This window comes from Lupinus angustifolius, chromosome LG19 (genome assembly GCF_001865875.1).
Source record: "Lupinus angustifolius cultivar Tanjil chromosome LG19, LupAngTanjil_v1.0, whole genome shotgun sequence".
NCBI lineage: Eukaryota > Viridiplantae > Streptophyta > Magnoliopsida > Fabales > Fabaceae > Lupinus > Lupinus angustifolius.
This window is the reverse complement of record NC_032027.1, coordinates 2,929,633-2,953,519: the sequence shown is the minus strand read 5'-3', so window position 1 is coordinate 2,953,519 and position 23,887 is coordinate 2,929,633. Positions and strand designations below refer to the sequence as shown.

The 23,887-nt window shown below is 32.1% G+C and overlaps 2 protein-coding genes across 3 annotated transcripts; both read right to left on the bottom strand.

Annotated features, from left to right (window-relative positions):
* Positions 848 to 12,984, bottom strand: LOC109334305 (villin-3-like). Of its 2 annotated transcripts, none has more exons than XM_019570004.1 (24): positions 12,744 to 12,984; positions 10,247 to 10,377; positions 9,898 to 9,997; positions 9,758 to 9,826; positions 9,203 to 9,439; positions 8,938 to 9,115; positions 8,690 to 8,822; positions 7,612 to 7,771; positions 7,158 to 7,308; positions 6,966 to 7,066; positions 6,728 to 6,886; positions 5,689 to 5,757; positions 5,549 to 5,617; positions 5,306 to 5,443; positions 5,076 to 5,204; positions 4,658 to 4,805; positions 4,516 to 4,535; positions 4,261 to 4,401; positions 4,053 to 4,178; positions 3,491 to 3,553; positions 2,830 to 2,928; positions 2,085 to 2,346; positions 1,773 to 2,005; positions 848 to 1,423 (listed from the first exon to the last, which is right to left on the bottom strand). In XM_019570004.1, exons 2-24 carry the CDS (start codon positions 10,300 to 10,302, stop codon positions 1,310 to 1,312), a joined length of 2,955 nt encoding a protein of 984 aa, XP_019425549.1. In that variant the 5' UTR covers positions 10,303 to 10,377; positions 12,744 to 12,984; the 3' UTR covers positions 848 to 1,309. The 2 variants fall into 2 exon arrangements, with proteins under 2 accessions (XP_019425549.1, XP_019425550.1); XM_019570005.1 differs by having other exon boundaries at positions 10,247 to 10,332.
* Positions 18,232 to 20,839, bottom strand: LOC109334042 (protein FAR1-RELATED SEQUENCE 4-like). Its single transcript, XM_019569616.1, has 2 exons — positions 20,716 to 20,839; positions 18,232 to 20,353 (listed from the first exon to the last, which is right to left on the bottom strand). Exon 2 carries the CDS (start codon positions 20,348 to 20,350, stop codon positions 18,356 to 18,358), a length of 1,995 nt encoding a protein of 664 aa, XP_019425161.1. The 5' UTR covers positions 20,351 to 20,353; positions 20,716 to 20,839; the 3' UTR covers positions 18,232 to 18,355.

The window sequence follows — 23,887 nt, the reverse complement described above, 5'->3', positions numbered from 1 at the left end:
TATATACACACGAATATGAATTTGTTTACCCCCGTAGAATTTAGATTAGATTGATGTTACCCTTACCTTAGCAGTTTATCTCATTGTTCAACCCTCTTGAGAAATTGAATAATTTTAAACAATAAAAGTAACAATAGAGTGAGATTAGATTGGGAATAAACAAAGGAAATGGTTAGAGATTGTGTGAGAATGTTGGGTAGATGAACATTAAGAAAGAAAAGGGATGATGAGTGGTTTTAGTGATGGGGTAGTGGCAGCGATGACCGAATATATCTCTTGTTCTAAAAAGTGTATTTATTCTTATGATTAATTGAAAAAATATATTTGAGTTAAAAATGTAATAATTTACTATTTTTCTGATCAATAAAAAGAAGTGACACATATAATGATATACTTTTTGAGATAGAAAATATGCTTCAAACAATAAGAGTGTTATAGTATCACCCAATCCATAGTTTTGCTTGAAGCATTTAGAGTCTATTTATGGGTTGATCTTTGGAGGATAAGAGAAAGAATGGAAAGAGTTCAGAGTCGTGAAATATACTTCTGAGATAATTTTAAAGTCTTCATTTTATATTTTTTTTTCCATTCCAAAACTCAACTCACATATAGACATTTGAAGAATGCAAAAAAAAATTGTTGAGTTACATGCTCAAAATATAGACCTTTTAAGAAATATCAATGCTTTTCATACAATTCCATTTACCTCACCTCACATATCATATTGGGCACACATACACTTTGATTAAGTAACATAAACAAATGTGAGAGAGATGGTATGTGAGTACCATTTTTCAATAAGAAAACTAGAAGCAATGAACTACATTTACATAATTCACAGCCATAATTAACAAACAAACAAAGTTACAATCTTTATATTGAGATTCAGTATAACATGCAATACATATACACCAGCCTCCCTGACCAATAGCAACAAGTAAAAAAAATACCACTTTCTTAAAATACAAACCTGACAAAATGAAAGAATTGGATATGTCCACTGTCTTTCATTGCTACAATAATATGTGAGGATTATAAGAGAAAGAGAATGCATCAATTTTAAAAAGGAGAAACAAAAAATCACTCTCCAGCCACCATTACATTCAAACTTTGACACTAACCACGACTAGGCCGGAACGTCCATTATAGGCCACAATCAAAGTGCTATGCATATGAATCCAGGTATGATATATAACTATATACCAACCAATAAAAGCCACACTATCCAACAGATAAATGTGTATTTCAAGATAACTGAGGAATGGATGCAAAAGCAGCACATATGTCTTCACTCATTCATTGTATGAGTCTAAAACAAATCCACTTTCTTTTTCAGCATGTCTTGCTTCCATCTTGGCAATTTAGTGAATGCTTCTTTTGTCATTTTAAATATGGTTTCAAACTCCTCGTCCGACAGATAGGTCTAAGCGACATCAAGTGAAGAAGAAAAAATCATGTTAACGCGAATCCAAAGCATAAAATTTCAGAAGTATAATCATATATCTTTCAAGGCTTTCAAAAATTTTAGATACCCTTTAAAATGTGATAAAATTAATAAGGCCAAAAGTGAAGAAAAATTAGTAGTATGGATGGTGGTAGTCGATTGTTTAAAAAAAACAAGGGATCTTCTAGTAATATGTCCCATTTCTAGGGGGTCTCTGTAACAATAAAAAATTTCAGGGAAGGGTTTTTGCCTGTGTGTGTATATGTATTTATATATGTATATACACTTAGATTAAAATTAAAAAAATAACAGGGAAAGCAGGACAAACCTCTCTTCGTTTAAGATCAATGCCAGACACAACACTACCGGATTTAGTGTTCAATTGCTCATAACTGAACACACTTTGACTATTTTGGCCATCATTTCCATCCTCCACCTTTTCTTGCTTTGGCTCTGAATCTCCATCACTGCCAGTTTCTGGAGCAGTTTCCTGTGTCTCCTTGGGTTCTGAAACTTCTTCAGAACCTTCCGATTCAGAATTAACACTTTCACGTTTAGCATCTGCCACAAGAGAATTGAACTTGTCAAATGATCAGGAAGCACAAATTTTAGTTGAGAAAAAAAGAGCAATGTTTCTCACCAAAAGTGCTACTTTCCACAGTAGGACTAGTGCTTGCAAGTGGAGAAGAATCAGGTGAAGATTTCTTCTTTTCAGCAGTAAGAACTTGAGAAAGAGCAGCTACTGCTGCTGCTCTTTGCGATGATCCTTGACTTCTTCCAGCTGCCCTAGGAGTAACAGGTTTAGTTCCGGGCGCTGAATTAAATGCAGAGTTTAACGCAGCTAAAGCTTCTGCCCTTTGTCTTGGTCCTCCTTGATTCAACCCATTCAATCTTTCCTGTGTCTGTGAGAGTAGAAAAAAGGATTAGAGAGAATCGCTAACTTCTGTCTTTCCTTTATTCAATTATTACCTATGACCCAACTAAATATTAGAATGTTATCTGAACATTAATGCTTCTGTGGCCATACAAGCTTTAGCTCAGGTAGTTGGATGTGCAGGAGTTTCGGCGAAATGTGGGTTAAATCTATATGACATCTACCCAAATTTCCATCTTCATGGGTATTTTTTCGTAGTTTGGAGATATCATATTCAATTTAACATAACTGGGTATTTTTGTTTTGGCAAAGAGCTTACCCTATACTTACCCAAACCCAAATATTTCACTTGCTACTAAGAACAAAAAAGAAAAGGAACATGTATGTTATATGGGTTCAATGCCTTATCATTACTCTGCCCTATTATCAAGAAAATATGCTTTTGGTTTGAAGTTCATCGACTGTAAGTGAAGAAAAATATGATAAATCATCTAGAAACAAGTTGACATACCATACTGGATGTTGTGTCAGAAGATGAATTAAATGCATTAGATAAGGCAGCCAAAGCTTCAGCTCTTTGTCTTGGTCCACTTGACCCATTAGATTTTTCCTGACAACATAGTCAGCAAAACCTTGTTAAGCAGATAGATGTGCACACAAAAACAGCGTAAAAATTGCAGTAATAAATTCAGACATCATAGCTAACACTGACAATATTGAGTCTGCACAAGCTTATAGCCAGACTCGACTATAAATGTTGAGGAAGTAAAGAAATATTGAAAAGTGGACAGTAATTAATTGGAACTCGAAAAGGCTGGGTGTCGTGAACTAACTCTTTCAAAAACTTAAGTTGTTAGGTGAAGGTACACAAATGGTTTTATATATTTAACATGTCCCCTCACGCAATAGCCCTTTGGTCCCACGAACCAGCTCTTTCGAAATCATAAGCTATTAGGTGAAGGCAGAGGAATGGTTTTATGTATTTAACACGCTTACACGCCCCTCACACAATAGCCCTTTGGGCTTGAAGCATGAACAATTTTCATCTATTTTATAACCCAACTTAAAATTAAATAATTTGGACTTGGCACTGAATGATTCAAATATTATAGTAGAAAGATGTAGAAGATATAACAAATTTTCTCATGGAATATTAGAAATCAGGTCTATACCTCTACAGCATGGCCAATCCCAAAGAATAATGTCACCTTTTTCTGGAATGAGTTCCCTTGAACCTGCATTTCATCAGGAAAATAATGCATGGGTCATCAACAAATTAAAGTACCCTTTTTGAAACAAACATTCAAGTGGCTTTAGCCTTTAGTCTCACTACATCGAGTTTCTTCAAAAATTCAAGATCACCTCATATATCAATTTCAAAATCACACTTGCATCTGATATAGTTCTACAAATTAAATAATATACTAAGTAGCGGTGAAGCACTGGTTCATACATGGGAGCTGTTGATTTATATGTATAACATGAGATTCTGTGGATATTTTTATAGATGAACCTGTATATAAAACTTCAATACTGTGATCCCTATATTTAATAATGACATGTTTTTTGCTGTTTCATCCAGTCAGCCAAGAATTAGACACTTTTTAATTAACACATACATGCAGAAAATAAAACTTTACAGGTAAAGATCACGACTCACGAGTATGAGAATGAAGTTTTTATAGGGACAAAAGACAACACAGAAAGCAGATTTTTTAATGTTTTAGTACATACCGTAGCTTTTGCGTGATCCCAAGAAAAGTATGTTGTGAAAAAGCAAGGTTCATTCCCTTCTGTTACTTTATATAACGGTACATGAGGAGATAGTCCCTCCAGAGATGCGGCTAAACCAATGTATTTCTGAGGGAAATTTTATAGTATACATCAAGTGTATAAAGTAAAAGGAGATATGAAAGTAAAAACTCTAATCGAGCATTTTTACCTCGCCAATTTCAAAAGCATTTTGCTTTTCTTTTTGGTCCACACAATGACCAATCCAAACAAATACTTCTGCATGTGTGTCAAGTATAAGGATATCCTCCGTTAACAAATCATCTTGGGAAAAGTTGTAAACCTCCTCTACCTAAAGAGAAGAACGTAAAAATAGATTCAGAAGGCATAAAGAACTCCAAAAGATACCGAGTCATTGTTGACAAGCTTCCTAGCAATGGTGTGAAAGTTGTAGTCAAATATTTACCTGTAATTTTCCTGGTGCATCTACAGATCAAACAAAAATACACAATAGTGGTCAGAACATTCAAATATCAGTAAATAAATACGATACCATACTTCATAAAAGTTTATGAGAAGTAATGTACCACTGTTCCAAGAAATGTTACCTTTACTAAATGAGAAAGTGTACAAATGCGGGTCTCTGACAATTTCATTTTTTACTTTTTTGCTGGTGTAACTTTGTTTTCCTCCAATTGCAAACCAGAAAGCTGAGCTTTCTGTTCCTTCTTTAGCATGCTTTACAGCACCTCCTGGCTGGAATATGTATAACATGTGAACAAATAATTTTTAACGTGGTACTAGTATTATCTAACCAATATGCTAACAACAATCATTAAGTCCACTGGTGAAAAAAAACGTTTATGGATGACCCACGACATTGAGCCAATATCCTTAAAAACTAAGCGACTTCTTTCATATTAAGTAAAGAAGAGGTGAACTATAACTAGGGAGAAGATACTAAATCCATGAAAACAAAAGAAACGGAATACAAAAGGGGAAAGGAGAAAAATGCAGTAAGGATACCCTTAAAAACTCAGCAACTTTTGCCACTAGCTGCTGCTGCTCAAAGGAACATTGATTGCCATGCCAAGAGAAAATTGTTGAGCCAGATTGCAGGACAAAACACTCAGCAGAATTCAATGATGATGCCACCTGAATAAGAATAGCATATGGTTACGTGGACTAGTAGAGAAAGATGGGCCCTAGGAACAAAACTATTGTCAACGAAGTATTATAATTTAATGGGAACATACGGCTTCAACTTGGACTGCTTTATTATTATGAATGGATGTTCCAGAAATTCTGATAAGTGCAATACTCTCTGCACTGTATGTCTCATCTGGTGAACCTTTCTCTGCTAATAATTTTTTGTAACCCGAGCTTAAACCTCCCTAAAAACAAACATAAGTCAGTTAAACTAGTCTGCTTCATACAAAATATTTATATATATATATATATATGTTAATAAAAATAGCATAGGATTCTGCATATAGTACCTTGAGAACTACCAAAGGTTGGAAAAGAGCAACAAACTGTGGTGGTTCTTTACCTTCAAATATGCGACCCTGCAAAAAACAACTTCAGTTATAGACAGTTTCGAAGCAGCATTCCCGACTTGATATTTGCATTACGATACCTGAACAGGTCTACCCTTTAATGAGTTGAACATTGTATTGGCTAGCCGAGTAGCCATCTTTTGGTCCTCCTGAAAAAGAGAATGCAACCAAGTCAACCTGTATATGGCCGTAAATTCACAAAAGGTCCAAGCAACCAAAACGACTAGCAACTCAAGTTATAATTCAAGGTAAATTCATGTATTTGTATGTTGCATTGCGCCAAAATGAAAAATGAAGGTAAAACTAGTCAAAAGTAACTTATTCATTTTACAAATAATTATTAATGGAGAAAGTAAATAAATGAAGCATTAAGAAACACTTTAACCAATGTTTTGTGAAATTATACATTGGGGTTGATAATAAGTCAACACCTTAAGTTGGAATTCAGTCACTAGAGAAGATTACAGATAATGAACTTTTTTGTATAATATTTCAAGTTTAATAATAGCTAATCACTGAAATGATCTATCTTTAAGTCAATAAGTGGTTACTCAATAATCATTCTTAAAATTGTTAACCAATTGAGTGGTTAATTTTTTTAAAAATTAGAAATTTTTTTACCATAAAATATTTACTATAGAATCTAGCACCCTCTTTAAGATTCTTAAAAGACGATATGGAATTTTATCCAAAAAAATTATGGAAGAAAATATCTGCCTTCAACCAAATGCAGTCTAAAACATATTACTTCATAGCTAACACCATTCATATATAAATATATTGACCCATATCAAGCGCCATGACATAATTATAGAAATTATGTTCATTGACACAAAGCATGTGTTTGAAAACCTCTATCAGGATGTGTGGCCACAATTAATTAAAGCCAAGAGACTTTGTAGTCTATTCTCCGGTCTAGGTTGTTCCGCATTCAGAATGGCAATCACAACAATAGATTCACAGCTAACTAAAGTTTAATTAGAAATAACATATTTGGCCAAGCATGGAAATTCTAGGCCAGTCTTAATAATATAGTATTAGCACCGTAAAGTGGATAGAATCAAAATATTACAATTCTCACAATATATTCTGACCTCAAATCAAAATGACAGAAATTACCTCAATGCTGTCTTTGCCAAACCAACAGCACAAGTAGTAGTCGTCCTTCCTCTCGCCAGAGTGATAAGTGTACAGTACTATGTAACAATCTCCGCTATAAAATTTACCAATATCCTCCTTCGGTAATGGAGTCTTGGCACTTCCATTGATTTGCCATACCTGGAAATATTAAATAATATTACACATTGGCTTGTACCGATTTGATTAAACAAAAAAATTAAAAATATTATAAACTCACCTCCGTCTTTCCAACTCCTTCAAGCAAGGGTGGGATTTCTTCATTGACTGGGGTATTTTTTGCAATTCCTTTGACACCCAAACCTTGTTGCTTCAGCAAAGCTGTCGGTACAAAAAAAATACCATACATAGCCAGAATGTCTATTAGACACAAAACCAAGCCAAATTACAAGTGAGAAGAAATGATTGGCACCTGCAACTTTTCCTCTTCCTTCCTCGGGACTGACAGTAGTAGATCCTGATGGCCAAGAATCAAAGTTGGACTTAAACGAATGTGTCTCATAACCTTGAATAACTCGGGTTATCCTTGTATATTTTGGCCTTTTTTGACTTGCAATAAACTCCTGGAAATATTAGTATAATTAATGAATCCACTTTTAACCAAAATGTTAAGAAATATATTGTTGAAATCAAACAATAAGTGATAATTAATGGTTTTATTTCTCTTAATTATTGTAAATATCCTGTTTAAGATGTGAACCTCGTGTAGTTAGTAGACAGCTCTTTTATTAATGTCCTTTTTTGTCGGGATTTGCCATTATGGCCCCCTATTTTCACACTGCTCTTTCTTTCTATAAGATTTGTATTGTATATAAAGAATGTAGACAAAAATAAAACTGTCAAATTAGATTTAGCAATGTCATTACCTCAGCTGCTTGACTAGCCGCTTTTCGTTCTTCAACTTGTGTTACCCGGCCGACCCAGACAAATACCTCAGCACCACGATCCAGTAAATAGCATTTGTTGTTCTCCAGCAGTGACTTAGACAATTCACCTTCCAAAGGCTTGACCTCACCATCAGCAATACTGAAAAGACATGATCATATCCTCCAGATCAAAAACTTAAATGCATAATGCAAAGATCATAAAAAACAAAAACAAAACATAAAGTTCTAAAAGAGTTATACTGCTAGAAAGATTAACGAGAAAGAAATGTGAAAAAGAAAGGTTAGGTCAAGGTTATGGTTATGGTATATTTAACAGAGAATAATGACTATCAACATATAAGCTACCAAACGGCATGGCCAAGACAGCTTCACACTTCAGACAGAATTGGAGAGTTTGAAAGCCTTTACTTTTAAACAAAATCTTCTTATGTCTCATTAGGTAGTAGCTTCTATTGCAGAAAATATGGTAGAATCGCACCTTAGATTGTTTGAGTATGTGTGGAGGAAACTGTTATAAGTCCCAGTAAGGAAAGTAGATCAAATGGAGGTTAGACAAATTTTTCGAGCCAAAGGGAAACCAAGAAAAAACGTACGCAAAACGATTATATTTAGATATTAATGTTATATCAATAGACATGATTTATGATAGAGCATTATATCGTCATTCGATTCATGTAGCGGACCTCACCTAATGGACAAAAGCTCGACTGTTTTTGTATTTATATATAAGTACTATAAAGAAAAAGGGGGGAAGATATGAAATCCACAAAGGGAGAAAACATATATGACAGCAGCTTTGACCCAACAAAAGCTAACTGTATCCTTTTTCAAAATTAAGATAAATTTAATTTATTATAGTTTTTTACTCCTTTTTAATCGGACTTGTAAATGCAGAAGATTTACAGAACTAAAAAATAATAATTTAAGTAGCTGACATGTTCCTTTGTTATGGAACTGTGTTAGTAAAAAATGACCAACTTCCATCTATAGTTAGATGATCTTTTCTAAACAAGTCTTTTGAGAAGTAGAGGAAGTGACTGAGATGAAATCATCATACCTATAGAGTTGAGCAGGAATAGTCTCTGGAACAATATCATCCTCACTGATTACCTTCTTTCCAATGGGAGCAAACCCACCAAAAAGGACCCAAAATTCACCTGAGTCCGACTCAGTGTCCAACTTGCCATCATCTGCAATGTGGGATAATTTTATAGTTACAAACAAATCAAAATGAATTTCTGAAGATCAGATATACAAGTCGGCTAATCGACAAGTGATAGGAAAACATGTGCATTGTGCCCTTACCAACAATTGCAACATCACATTTTCCTTCATGATACTTTTCCTTCAGAAACTGAATAACTTCCAGAGCCTTGGCTCTTTCCTGAATATTGGAGTTTGCACCGTTGAACTGATAAATTTTATCCTGGGTGTCTAGGATGAATACATCATCATGATTCAGAGAAGATCGGGCAAAAGGGACCTGCACAAGGAAAATGTTAAATTATATTCTATTCATTCAATGCATGTGCACTAAATTCATGACATTTATGGATCGAGAACACTTTGCCTGTTTCATTCTGACAACTCGTTTTCCTTTGCATATATACAAGCGTGTTTCAAACTCCTCCTCTTCAGGTTTTTTAAATCCAGATGCAACACCCCCTGCTAGTGGTATTATACACGGCTTAAAGTATGACAAAAACTTGTCAGATTCATGCCCTTGGATTTCCCTGTACTGCACTGCACGTCCTCCAAGAGATGAATCAAGTTCAACAGTTTTAATGGCTGCTGTTCCCGCCTCATCCTACAAGGAAACTCACAATGTCAATAGAGATTATTATTCTTTTGTCAAAATATATATTTTTTCAATCTGAACCATGCAACCCAGACCCCGTCAAGAAAAATGCACCATTTCTCATTTAAAAACTGCTTTAAAAGGGAAAAGGAAAGCGACGAAGAGTGAAACTAGAAAGAAAGGGACAAAACTCAAAACAAAAAATTTACTACCAACACGACCTTTTAAGATTCAAGATTTGAGTCACCTATTCATTTCTACATGGGGGAAAAGCTGAAGGAAGCAAAAGCCAGGTTGGAGATAAGGAAAAGTGGATTCGAAACTTACCTGAGTTGTATCCTTTCCAATCCAGAAGTGAATATCATAAAAATAAGTGCCTCCTCTGCCTTGTGTTGTCTGCAATTACACATGAAATTAACTCCCAATTTTTTTAAAACAAAAAGTACCATACTGGATATAGCTCACACCTGCAAGATGATGTAAGAATCTCCCATGTAGAATTTTCCATGATCAGATTTGGGCAATGGAACAGGCTGAAAATCCTCAATCCTCCATATTTCAGTCCCTCTACAAGAAGTTAAGTCTAAAACATTCCAAAATAATAAATATTCCAACATATAACTTCAAAACTCCAAAAAATGTACTTATAGCTAAGATTAATTACTGTCTTTGATTATTCTCTCAGTGGTAGTTTTTTATTTTTACTTATTATTTTTTTAACTTGTACCCCATTTACTTTATTCCTACAGAAAAATTGGAAGGAAGAAATTATAATATTCACAAGTTCTTTCGTAAATCGCCTTAAATTAAGGATACGGTCTTTGACCCACTCCCTGGAATGCTGGATCCAAAACCTTTGTAGTGCTAGACATGGCTAAAAGTCTGAAACCTCTGTTAATATACTGTCTTTTCAGCAAACACTCAGTATCAGCAAATTCCGAAGTAATCTATTCATGACATAAAACAGAGTTAAGATGGATAAGCATGCATCAGTAGAAACGGCAAACGAATATCCATTTACACCACCATATCATGCACAGATCAGCTATGATTAACATTCAAGTCTCAACATGGCGAACAAAAGCAGCAACAAGATATCATTTTTCAAAACATAAAGGTTATGATATCTTTCATTATCATTACAAAGATCAAGCAGAATGACTTATTTTTGTTTAGGAGAGTACAATCTCCAAAATATCACTTTCCAACAGATTATTTACTATCAATTGATAGCAAATATCTCCCAGTATAATTCATGGGCATGAGAAGAAAATAAACAACTTTTGTATAAATTTAAAAAGTTACTATATCAAAGACCATAACATAGTTAGGGTCAGGGCAATGGGTAAGGAGATTATATTCATAACAAAATGTTCTCATCATTAGATGAAAGAAAGAAACAATTGGACAGTTGACATTGATTTCTTCCTTCATTGTGATTGCAGTGTATATCAAAAGAAGTATCATCTCTACAATGTAACATTTTACCTGCCTTTGATAATATATTACTTAGCGAAAGTATATTTTTTATTCATATCAAATGAAGATTAGTTAATCTATCATATGACTATTAGGTTGTTGAATTTGCATTCTAGCTTATTTCAGGACACCCATTGTATCGAGGTTTAGCCTGCCATTCCATTTGGTATCATGAGATGTCTTGTTTAAAATTTCTAATATGATATTCAAGATGGAAAGAAAAGAAAATTCCTTTTAAGTAATCATCATATTGGCAGTTAAAAACAAAATAGTAATATATCATCAGATTCGGAAATTCTAGATATTGTTGGCACTCTCCAAAATCTTTCTCTTCAAGTCATTATAACCCTACTTATTCTCCTAGCTCGATTTCAATCCCCAGTCGTAAACCACATTATCGTTAATGACACTTGCAACATTTTATAAATTGATGCACTAGTGACCGAGTATTCATGAGAATACTCCATAGTTGGATGATTTTTTGCTTTATATACTGCAACTACTTTCTAGGAGGAGTGATATTTACATTCCTCTTCACACAACATCTGGTTTTCTCGAAACATGTTTAAAAATCCAGGATTATAATAGCAAACACATAGTCTGCAAATCTCGTCAACGTAGGCAAGCAACTTTTCAATATATTCCACTATTGGAGGTGTTTATATGACTATTTCCTAAGGAAAAACATTTTTTGGGAAGGGTAGCCACAATATCCTGAAGGGGATTAGTCCATCGTCCAAAGGCGAGGGATACCCTAGCAATGACCAAAAGTATACAACTTGATGGCTTTATAAAACTAGAAACCACTGAAGTTTAAGTGGTGAACAAACAGAAGAGATAAATTAAGGTTGGTGTCCTTTCATATCTGAATCATTGTCCCGGCTTAGAATGCTCCTATACCAATAAAGTAAATATCAACAAGCTCCATGTTAGAATAACAACACAATCGTATGACATTCGAAATTTCCCACTCCTCTAATTAGGTTGACACTGCAAAACTAGGAACAGCATTACCATGTTGAAGTGCTCTACATGTAAATTGCTGCAAATAATTGTGCACTCGCTACTCGCTTCACCGAGTTGCACGCTCCAAATCCATGTCAAAAACAGTCAAATGGGTTCAGCACTCTAGATTCAATTTCCTTCCGTATTCCAAAATCTTATAAGCTCGTCTAAGAGCAGAAAAAAAACTATGACCGCGATGGTAATGAACTGGATAAGAACTATGCTCTTATGGAATTTTGAGCATATACTTGATCTGAGCCAACAATCAATGAATAAGCACTACACACAAAAAATACAATAAAAATTCTAAACTATATTTTATGGACCAACTTGTTTTCCTGATTTGTTGCTACAAACTTGAATAGTGATATCTACCAGAACCTCTTTTCTAATGATTATTTCGCCACTGATTTCAAAAATTAAAAGCTAAGAAAAAATGACAATCGGTCAAAGCATGAATAAAAAAATACAAACCATTACAAATGCATTAATGATTGAAATCATCACAAAAAAAACAAAGTAAAAGAAGAATCGAACATGATCAAACAACTCAAAATCAAAACTTTGAAACAAATTCCACCACCCAATAGATTAAAAAAATCATAATGATCACGAAATGAAAAGATAAAACAATAAGAACCCATCAAAATCACAACAAAATAAGGCCGACCCAGATAAAAAAAACGTAACTTGATGAGAAAAAACGATGAGAATAAGAGATCAAGGGTGATTGACCAAAGTGAGAAATATAGACAGAACCTTGATGAGTATGGGGAATTGAAAAGAAAAAGGAAATAGTGTTGATCAAAGAGAATTAGAATAAACGTACCCGAGATCTCTCTGTAATAGATATGAATTTTGATGATTGTGTTGTGTTTGTGAATAGAGAAATAAGAAATGGGTGGAAGAACAAGGTTGCAGTGTTCAAATAAAGAGAGAGAAAAAAGTGAGAATTATTGCAGTTTTTGTGTATCTTCTCTCTCTAACTTTTTCTGTGCTTTGTTTTGATTATGGTTTTGAGATTTGGAATTCAGACACAGAGAGAATTACAGGAAGAGATGGGTATTTGAATGAATGGATAAATATTGACAAAACAGAAATGTAACTATTCACTATTTCACCCCAAACAACCAAGATAATTTTATCATTTGGCAACCCATTAAGACAAGTTATTGGTTAATCGGTTTTAAGATTTGAATTCACGACTTTACGAGTTAACTAGATAAGATATAAGGTTTGTTATCCTTTTAAGATGTAGATTAATTAAAGTGTATTTTATATCGTTAGGAAAAATAATTTTTTGATAATGGAAAACTCATTTTGTAATCTATGCTTATCAAAATGAATTAGTTTTAAGTAATTGAACTCTTAAAAAAAGTAAAAATAAATCATTATCCTTAAAAAATTCATTTATCAACCAATTATTTGTGCATGTTCCTTGATCTACCATTTTTTTTTGTTATTACGCATAAAAAGTTCTTTTTCTTTATTTCCTTGCCATGTGATTTAATTGGAGGTAAATTTTTAGTCATCTTTTAATATTTTATTTCCACAATAATCTTTGTGTTAATATTGCATTTTAATTATTATATATGTGGTCAATTTATTTGCTTGATTATTTTTCATTCCAACTTCTCCTTTCTTAATGAGTTGCTTACCATGACCTATAAATTCCCTCCAAATAAAATACTTTCCTTTTCATTTTACATTTGTAATACAATGTTTGTTAATTTCATTTTTCTTACTTCTATCATCATTTTTCACTTAGCCAACACTTTTTATCCTAGTTACAAATATTTTTAACAAGAGATCATGACAACATTACCTAATTCTTTAGTGAGATTTTTTTTTCAAAATACACATGACCCAAAACTTAATTAGGAAAAATAAGCATATACCACTTGAATGAATCACTCACTTGCAATTCAAATAACACTATTTTCTCTTCTCTAGGGAGTCAAAGGTTCTTATAGAAAGAAGTTGGCATTAATTTGAATGGAAGGATATTGGTGGAGACCCACTTAAATGAATATAAATATCCTAGACTAATTAAATGAAATCCAATAGAGCAGATTAAAACATTAAGGAATATCAAATGTAGGTTGCAATTGACAAATTTATTGGTTCAGGAAGAGTCTGAAAATTAATTTTGATATGTTAAGTTACATCAAAGGTACAGAAGAAAAAAGGGTTACTTTGTTGTGAGCTAGAATTGCCTATCTAAAGAAGCAAGATGGTCCAGGACCAGCACTTACAGAATAGAACTCATTGTCTCTTTTCAGCGGGGTCACATTTTCTGTATCACTCCATATGTTATCAACCTAATTGGTTGAAAAAAATTATTTAAGTTAAAATTGTAATTATTAAATATTTTTCTGGTCAATCATACCTCATAACACATGGAGTGACACAATATAGTGGCATAGCAGATATGTTACTTTCCCTCTTTGAAAAACATATCATGTTTGATGAAATTGCTCATTCAAAAATGACAATAAAAACAGATTATTTACTATTCACTAGAGTCAATGGTAACTAAAATGAATAAAAATAATAAATTGACGGTGTATAAAACTCTTACAATATCAGTATATATATATTTTTTTTTCGTATAGGTGAAGATTTTTGTATCTATAGTAAATTTTGTCTCTATAAGTAAAAGAAAAATACATACATAAGTTAATAACAAGTTTGATATACTAGGTAGAAAGTGGATTTGTCTTCGAACTAAGATGGTGACTATATTCATCCTTAGGTTATTTATTGTGTTTAATTTTCTTTGTATTATGCCATATAAAAAAATGGATATGGTGTTGCTTAACCAACTATTCAAGAATAATCTCAAAATAAATATATCAGTGCTATATAGTTGATTGAAGGACATGAAAAATATTATCCATATATCACTCATATTATTGATTAAGAAATAACAAATATAGCTAAATGATAATCAATTATAACAATCTACTGTAAATGTGATAAAGTAAATGCACCTAACTTAGGTGGTGCAGATTTATATACAAGATTTTATCTTTATGATTAATCTTAACAACAATCATATCCATTTAACATCATTAGTTAAGTATCTGTGATTGAAAGGACATGTTTGTTAATTGTTAGTTATTAGTTACTAACATATAATTAAGATTGGCACATCAATTTCTGTTTAAATTACAGTATGATTATGCTAACTAATGTGCTATATATAGCTATAAAGTTGCCACCATTGTACTGTTTCTGAATTCTGATTGCACACTAGCCATAGAAAATAAAAATACACTGCTCCAAAAGATGCAGGGTCTACCATGAAGTTGGGAAAAGATATGCTAAGAGCACAAAAATCAAAAGGGGGTCAAAGGGTGCAAAGAATGTAGCTTTTTTTTTAAGTTAAAAGGAGTACATCAGATAAAGTTGTATAGTAATTTGATGTGTATTGAATATTGACTAAAGACTGCATAATTATAAAATGAGTTATAATCTATGCTCAACAATTTTTCCTGACACTGAATAAAGCTTATGAATCTATATTAGTTGACCAGTCAACAAATTGAAAAGGTAGTAAAATTGGTTAAAGGGAAATAAAGTCAAGAAAAAAAGCTGGATTACCTTGTACTATCAACAACAACAACATTGATTTTGTTGTTCATTTGATTTTCCTATTTAAGCTCATATAATTTTAATTTTATGAAAAAGGGACTATCCAACAAGGAGATGAAACTGAAGTTTCAGCTTAGGACTTGTTGCTGGTTTTACTCTATATTTTGGGCATAGGGATTATTCTTGACAAAAAATTATGAAAGGTTACCAAATCAATGAAAAAAAAATATGGGATTTGTTAATATTTTGATTTGATATGGAGTTTGAGTGTGTCAACATACATGCATGTGCAGGCCGGAGAGGAAAAAAGGTACCTCATAACACATGGAGTGACACAATATAGTGGCATAGCAGATATGTTACTTTCCCTCTTTGAAAAACATATCATGTTTGATGAAATTGCTCATTCAAAAATGACAATAAAAACAGATTATTTACTATTCACTAGAGTCAATGGTAACTAAAATGAATAAAAATAATAAATTGACGGTGTATAAAACTCTTACAATATCAGTATATATATATTTTTTTTTCGTATAGGTGAAGATTTTTGTATCTATAGTAAATTTTGTCTCTATAAGTAAAAGAAAAATACATACATAAGTTAATAACAAGTTTGATATACTAGGTAGAAAGTGGATTTGTCTTCGAACTAAGATGGTGACTATATTCATCCTTAGGTTATTTATTGTGTTTAATTTTCTTTGTATTATGCCATATAAAAAAATGGATATGGTGTTGCTTAACCAACTATTCAAGAATAATCTCAAAATAAATATATCAGTGCTATATAGTTGATTGAAGGACATGAAAAATATTATCCATATATCACTCATATTATTGATTAAGAAATAACAAATATAGCTAAATGATAATCAATTATAACAATCTACTGTAAATGTGATAAAGTAAATGCACCTAACTTAGGTGGTGCAGATTTATATACAAGATTTTATCTTTATGATTAATCTTAACAACAATCATATCCATTTAACATCATTAGTTAAGTATCTGTGATTGAAAGGACATGTTTGTTAATTGTTAGTTATTAGTTACTAACATATAATTAAGATTGGCACATCAATTTCTGTTTAAATTACAGTATGATTATGCTAACTAATGTGCTATATATAGCTATAAAGTTGCCACCATTGTACTGTTTCTGAATTCTGATTGCACACTAGCCATAGAAAATAAAAATACACTGCTCCAAAAGATGCAGGGTCTACCATGAAGTTGGGAAAAGATATGCTAAGAGCACAAAAATCAAAAGGGGGTCAAAGGGTGCAAAGAATGTAGCTTTTTTTTTAAGTTAAAAGGAGTACATCAGATAAAGTTGTATAGTAATTTGATGTGTATTGAATATTGACTAAAGACTGCATAATTATAAAATGAGTTATAATCTATGCTCAACAATTTTTCCTGACACTGAATAAAGCTTATGAATCTATATTAGTTGACCAGTCAACAAATTGAAAAGGTAGTAAAATTGGTTAAAGGGAAATAAAGTCAAGAAAAAAAGCTGGATTACCTTGTACTATCAACAACAACAACATTGATTTTGTTGTTCATTTGATTTTCCTATTTAAGCTCATATAATTTTAATTTTATGAAAAAGGGACTATCCAACAAGGAGATGAAACTGAAGTTTCAGCTTAGGACTTGTTGCTGGTTTTACTCTATATTTTGGGCATAGGGATTATTCTTGACAAAAAATTATGAAAGGTTACCAAATCAATGAAAAAAAAATATGGGATTTGTTAATATTTTGATTTGATATGGAGTTTGAGTGTGTCAACATACATGCATGTGCAGGCCGGAGAGGAAAAAAGGAGAGGAATATGCAAATGGTGTAAAATTTGCATCTGCTCATTATCATGTTGAGATTGTGATATCCGGCAGAAACAAATATCTATTGGTCATGATTTTAACTTATTTTTTAATAAAATAATTTTTAGATTTGATAAAGTTTTATTTTCTCTTGTAATTCAGTATTGGACCCTCCAGTATTCGAAAGGAGTTGAATTCAATGGTGTCATGGTTGGACACTGTTATTAACAATATAGAAAAGGTCATGCTAACAGAATTTTCAGCTAATGAATTAACAAAAAAGGTGATTGCTGGTTGGAAAATTATAAACTTCAGTTTTCAATGTATAATTTGGTTTATGTTAACTTTAGTCCATAGAGGACATAGGATCAGAATAAGAAGTTAAAATAGATATATGCATAAGAAAGCTAAGTTTATAATTTGTTGACTTATTAAATTCATATTTTCTAAATATAAAGTCACTTTTTAAAGTTTCTTATTATCATCCCTATGGTCTGATTTTAACATTCCCCTAAACTTTATCATTTCCCCATAAACACTTTATTTTAAACCACAATCATAATTTCAATGACCAATTTCATGAATTTGTGACCAATGACAAAAGTAACCAACAAGCCTAAGTGTGTGACCAATGACAAAATCACATGCATAAATCACTTTATGCTATAGGATAAAATCCTGCAAAGAATAATTGAAATTGAGGCCAAGCCCACCTAGATTATCATTGCAGAGAGAACTTGCACATTTGTTCTGATGAGTAGTGAGATTTTTTAGCTTCTTTTGTCAAAAGTGAAAATGCATTTTCTTAGTACTAGCTGCTATGTGAAAAGTACTCTATTTCAATATTAGGTGCAAACACCAGCATGGTGAGTTTGATCAGCACAACATGTACCTCAATTCTTCAATATTTACACATGAAATCACTTCAACATAAGTTTCATGCTGTTAAATATTCTATTCTAATTAGATTACAGCTTTCTCTAAGTTTCATGAACTTCCATTACTGGAAGATTTTCAACAAAGAGTGACTTGAGCTTCCTCTCCATTCACCTTAGATGATTTTCTTAAATGGGATGCCCATGCTTCAAGTTTCTCCTTCAAGGTACATAGAGTTGCCTCTACAAGAGAACTTGTTTCTTCAAATTCGGCAGCAAAATCAGCAACACTATTGAATTGATTACATAACAATTCAAGCCTTTGTATATGAGGCTTAAGATGCTGAACACCATAGCTGGTTTTGATATAAACATAGTTCCTCTTAACACTTTTTCTCCACCTATCCAAAATATATTTACACGGGACCTCCTTCACTCGCTCTTGTGATAGTATAGCAAGCGAATGTCGACAAAGTATCCCTTTGAACTCGAATAAGCAGCAATTGCACTTCACATCGCAACTTGCTCTGTCGAATGTGACTTCAACCATAGTTTCCTTGGGCTCATTCCCTATCATCACATCCTCAATGACATTATAGTGACGAGTAGAACTGTTGCTACTCGCAACAGAAACGTTACAATCAGCCTTTCCGACAAACTCATCTTGAACCTCCAGAAATTTTGCATGAGTATATGCAGATTGAAACTGCCTCTCAAATGGAGATTTGGTAACACAAGCCTGAGTGCTAGAAGATGAATGTATGTCAGCTACAAACTCCTTCTCCACCTTGTCTTGCAAAGCAATATCATAGTGATCAACAAATTGCTTCAAAGTAGTATGGTGATTTGCATATCCATCAAAAAATGCATGCATGCTTTCACTACGTTGGTTTATAGACATTCCAGCCCAGAAATCACCTTTTACAAAGAGAGGAACCCAACGATGTCGCTGAAGGAACAACTCCTTCAACCATTTATTGTCCTCAAGGCTAAAATCCTCCATGATCTTCTTCCAATTCCTCTCAAATTCATTTGTTGTGAGTGTATCATATACAACATTCTGCAGATGATCTCTTATGGACTTGTACTTATCATATCCATGTAATTTGTGAGGAAGCTTTTTCATTACACATGATAAACACCAACGGTGTCGAGTGGAGGGGAACACGGCTTCGATTGCCTTTTGCACGGCCTCGCACTGATCTGTTATGATTCCTTGTGGTGGCACACCAGACATGCAGCGTAGCCATGATTGAAACAGCCAAGTGAATGACTCTGAGTCTTCACATGACAACAACCCACAACCAAAAAGTACAGATTGCCCATGATGGTTTACTCCAACAAAAGTTGCAAGTGGCACTTTGTATCGATCAGAGAGATATGTAGTATCAACTGTCACAACATCACCAAATGATTCATATGTAGCTCTACTCCTTCCATCAGCCCAGAAGACATTCCTCACACGGAAGAAATCATCCCAATCGATTGCATAGAAGAATTTACTATCTTTCTCTTGCATCCTCATCAAGTAGTTTTGAAGGGCTTCGCTATCTCCACCTCTCCCAATCAAATGCCTTTCCTTCTGAAGGTCATTTCCACAATCATTAAACTCTGATGTCCTTTTAACACTCACTTCGGTATCTTTTAGATCTGATATCCTTCTACGACGTATGTGAATATCTTTTAACGCTTGATGCAAAAACAATTCATGGTTGTGACTGAGCACAACTGTGAGAATCCGGAAGGTACCATCTTCGCATAAAGTCACAGTGATCTTGGCTTTACAATTCTCTTTCCTTGATGAATCTGAAGTATTTCTCATTCCTCTATTCCCTCTTCTAATCCCTGCTCTGGAACATGCGAGTATGAAATAGTTAATTTTTCCATCATCTCCCTTTTTCGAGGTTCTAGTCTTGAAGCGGAAACCTTGCCGATTGGCGAATTTTGCGTAGTACAACCTCACCTCATCCTCCGAACTAAATACCATCCCAACTTGTGGTACAGGAAAAACATCATTATCATTCAGATTACGGATTTCAAGCTTACATTCCTCTGGAGAATGAGAGGTCAAATTTTCCTCACATCCACTATAATCAACATCTAATGGAGTATTGGAATCAAAGTTGTCACCCATTTCCTGTAAGAAAATCAACCATGTCAAAATTCAAAAAACAAAAATCAAGACTTTATACATGTAAGGTTGTGATTTCAACTCAGTAACATTAATTTGCTTATAATTCAAGGTAAATTAAAAGCTCATGAAGCTCAACAAAAGGGGGTGAGGGTTCTATCTTGTGATCATGAAAGCTTAGATTTTGAATGAAAACAAGCAACCCTATAAAGCAAAAACCTAACATACACTTCAAATTAGTGAAAATATAGAAACTTTGCACAGTTTGTAAAGCAAGAAAAGCAAAATTATGAAAAAGTTCCAAACTTTAAATCACAATAGCAAAACTAAAATTCAATTTGACATTGATGAAGAGAATAGAGAAATACCAAAATCTGGAAGTGCAGAATAGAGCCTCTTCAATTTCTCTTTCTTACTCCTCACTCTGAAAACAGTGTTTTTGTTTGGGAAAGAGGACTCAAAATGCATTGCACAACAAAACAAACGCAGCGTTTCAAAGAAGTTTTTGTTGTACTATTAAGGAACTAACCTTTTAATATTTGTGTCTGATTCCCAACAAATATATCTCTCAAAAGTTAAACTATCAACTTTAAGATTACTAGACCAACGTCGTATTAGTCGGCGTTTAAATAAAGTTATATAAACAGGGTTTGGGTTTTGATATAACATTTATGGGTTTTTATCCATAGTTTCTTAACTTTTACAACATTTTTTTTGGAGAGTTGCTTGGATTAGCATAATTCATTATGATTGCTTAACTATTAAAGCACTAGAAAAAGGAAAACATATATAGATGCATCAAATATTTCCTCTAATCCAATTCATAAATCATATTTTAGAGAGGTTGTAGGCACACAAGTTACTATTATGTAGTTATCTTGTTGAATTATAATTGTTGATAAAATGAAACTATAATATTAAATGACTAAAGATAACATATAATATTTATTCATCATTTTTTTAGTTATTTATTAATTGACTATATTAATTAAATAAATAAATAAATATTAGTGATTTAGTGAGATTGTTAGTAATTTTATAATTAAATAAATATTAGTAATTTAGTAAATTTTAAAATGGTAAAATTGACTGATGAATTATTGAAAGTTCTTATTATTTTTTGGAAAATTTTCTATAAGGTTGCTTTCAATATTACAACATCCCTTCCGAAAAGCAACAAGTTTTATTTAATTTTCATTTTCAAACTCTAATAATTTATTAATTAACAACTTTAAAAAGTTGAAAATCGATTTTATTGCAAATCAATATTTTAATCTTTGAAATCATACATTTTAAGTTCTTAAAGGTAAGGAAAACCTTAATAACTATTGTTTGAGTAGTAGAGGCTTAAAAAAAAGATTCATCAAATCGGATGACAACATGGAATGAGAATCATCTTCAATTGATTAAAGTAAAAAATGAATTGTATGTATAAATGGAAGTAATCTACAGTACATTATACATAATTTTATTTGTATTAATCAGTGATATTGAAATGTTGTAGTGTACTAGTCTAGTCAATCTGTAAATGACGCTAAGAAGTATTGATTATATCAATTATGTAATTATATTGGTTATTTTTTATTTAAAATTATAATTTTTTAGAGTAAATTATAGTGATAGCCCTATGAATTTTAGTGAAATTATACAAACCACTCTTTATTTTCTTAAACCTACACAAATCACCCATAATTATATACATACATTACACAAATCACCCTTATAGAAGAGATAAATGTAATTTCTTAAAAAATGGTAACGAGTGTAATCAAGTTAAACAAAATATGTATATTGTGAAGACAAGTCCAAATGTTATAAGAATCAATATTTATTTATTATGTTTGGTTATTTACAAATTACATCAATAATTTCAAGGAGATGTTTAAATCACGCTTCGCTTATATTACAGTGTAACTAACCAAAATAATGAATAGATATTGAAGCTTATACTATTTTGATTTAACATAATATGTCATATTTTGCTTAATTTAATTACACTTGTCACTATATTTTGTTTAAAAAATTACACTTATCTCTCCTATTTAAGTGATTAGTGTAATGTATATATGTAAGTGGGAGTGATTTGTCTAATAATTCTGGTGGTTTGTAAGTTTAAAAATGAGTAAAAATCTTTGTAGTTTCACATAATATAAGTGTAATTTATTCTTTTTTTATGAAGGTGATTTGATTTCATTCAAATATTATTATGAGAATCAAATCATCATTGCATTTGTTTATATTTTTAAAATATTGTTTATCATCAAGACTAGCATTTTATTTTAATATATGATAAACATAAATACTCATTGAATGAAAAATATGATTTAATCAGTGAATCATTTGTTGAACTAATATACTATCATATCATTACCTTTAGTAATTTGATGATTGCTATAATATTAATAACACTATAATTTTATTTAAGAGTAGATAATTACTTAAATAAAACTCTAACACTTCATACATTTTTCCTTTTTAATGCAATGTATTATCAATTTAAAGGTTCATGCACAGTTACTATATTATTCACCTTTCATTTCCACAAATTAATCAATTTAAATTAATGAATGGTGATTGATAAAATCAGCATTGTTAAAACCGTACCGGTTATCAAACTGGTCGGGGTATTGGTATAATGGTACAGTGGTTTAACCGATAGTTCAGTGATTAAACCGCATGCTGGTTAAACTGAACATATCTGCTTATATATATATATAAACCTATATCCAAAAAAATTCAAATAGGTAGATACTCAAATTTATAATTTATATTCATAATCTACTTAAAATTCACATAAACAAACAACTTTAAGTCTTTAATAAATTCAAAGTATAAATTACAAAATATATATGATTCCAAAAATATCGCTTCACAACCGCAAAATATAAATAAATGACACAAGTTCACAACTCACTATACAAAACAAATAAATTTAGAGTTTTAATATTTAACATCAATGAGTCAAAGTTGTCTTATATCGATATTATATTTTTGCATCAAATTCTATCTCCAGACAGTACTTCAAGATTACACAAGTGTCACTAAGATTACACACGAATGTCCAAAATATGTAATCTAAGTATGTCCTGGAAGCATGTGTCATGAAATGTTGAAAAAATGTTGGAAAGATGGGTCACCTTATAATAGGTTTTTAAGTTTTTTTTTTTTAAAAAATATGTGTATAAACCAGCCGGTTTAGTCAAATACAGGTTGGTTCACAGGTTTTGACAAGTTTTGATACTTGATCGGTTCAACATCTGCACCGTACCGGTTAGGGGTCCGGTTCGCCGATTTTCCGATCGAACCGACCGGTACGGTACAATTTTTTCATCATTAGATAAAATAGATTAAATACAAATGACGATTGAAAATAAGTTTTTTTGGTACTATCGATCGTCTCTCACCTTTTATCCCCAACAAATGTTACTTATAATAATCGAATCTTCAACCTTTTAATCATTTATTATCCTAAATACCTTATACTACTAAACCAATGAAAATAATTGATCCCAGTGCATACATCTTATTATCTTTCTTTTT

Excerpts from the sequence above, each read along its gene's own strand:
- LOC109334042 (XM_019569616.1), bottom strand. The coding sequence starts at position 20,350 with ATGGGTGACAACTTTGATTCCAATACTCCATTAGATGTTGATTATAGT.
- LOC109334305 (XM_019570004.1), bottom strand. The coding sequence starts at position 10,302 with ATGTCTAGCACTACAAAGGTTTTGGATCCAGCATTCCAGGGAGTGGGT. Across the intron at positions 7,772-8,689 it reads ATTCCTGCTCAACTCTATAG|TATTGCTGATGGTGAGGTCA; the intron begins GTATGATGATTT and ends ATGTCTTTTCAG. Across the intron at positions 5,758-6,727 it reads TTGGCAAAGACAGCATTGAG|GAGGACCAAAAGATGGCTAC; the intron begins GTAATTTCTGTC and ends TCTCTTTTTCAG.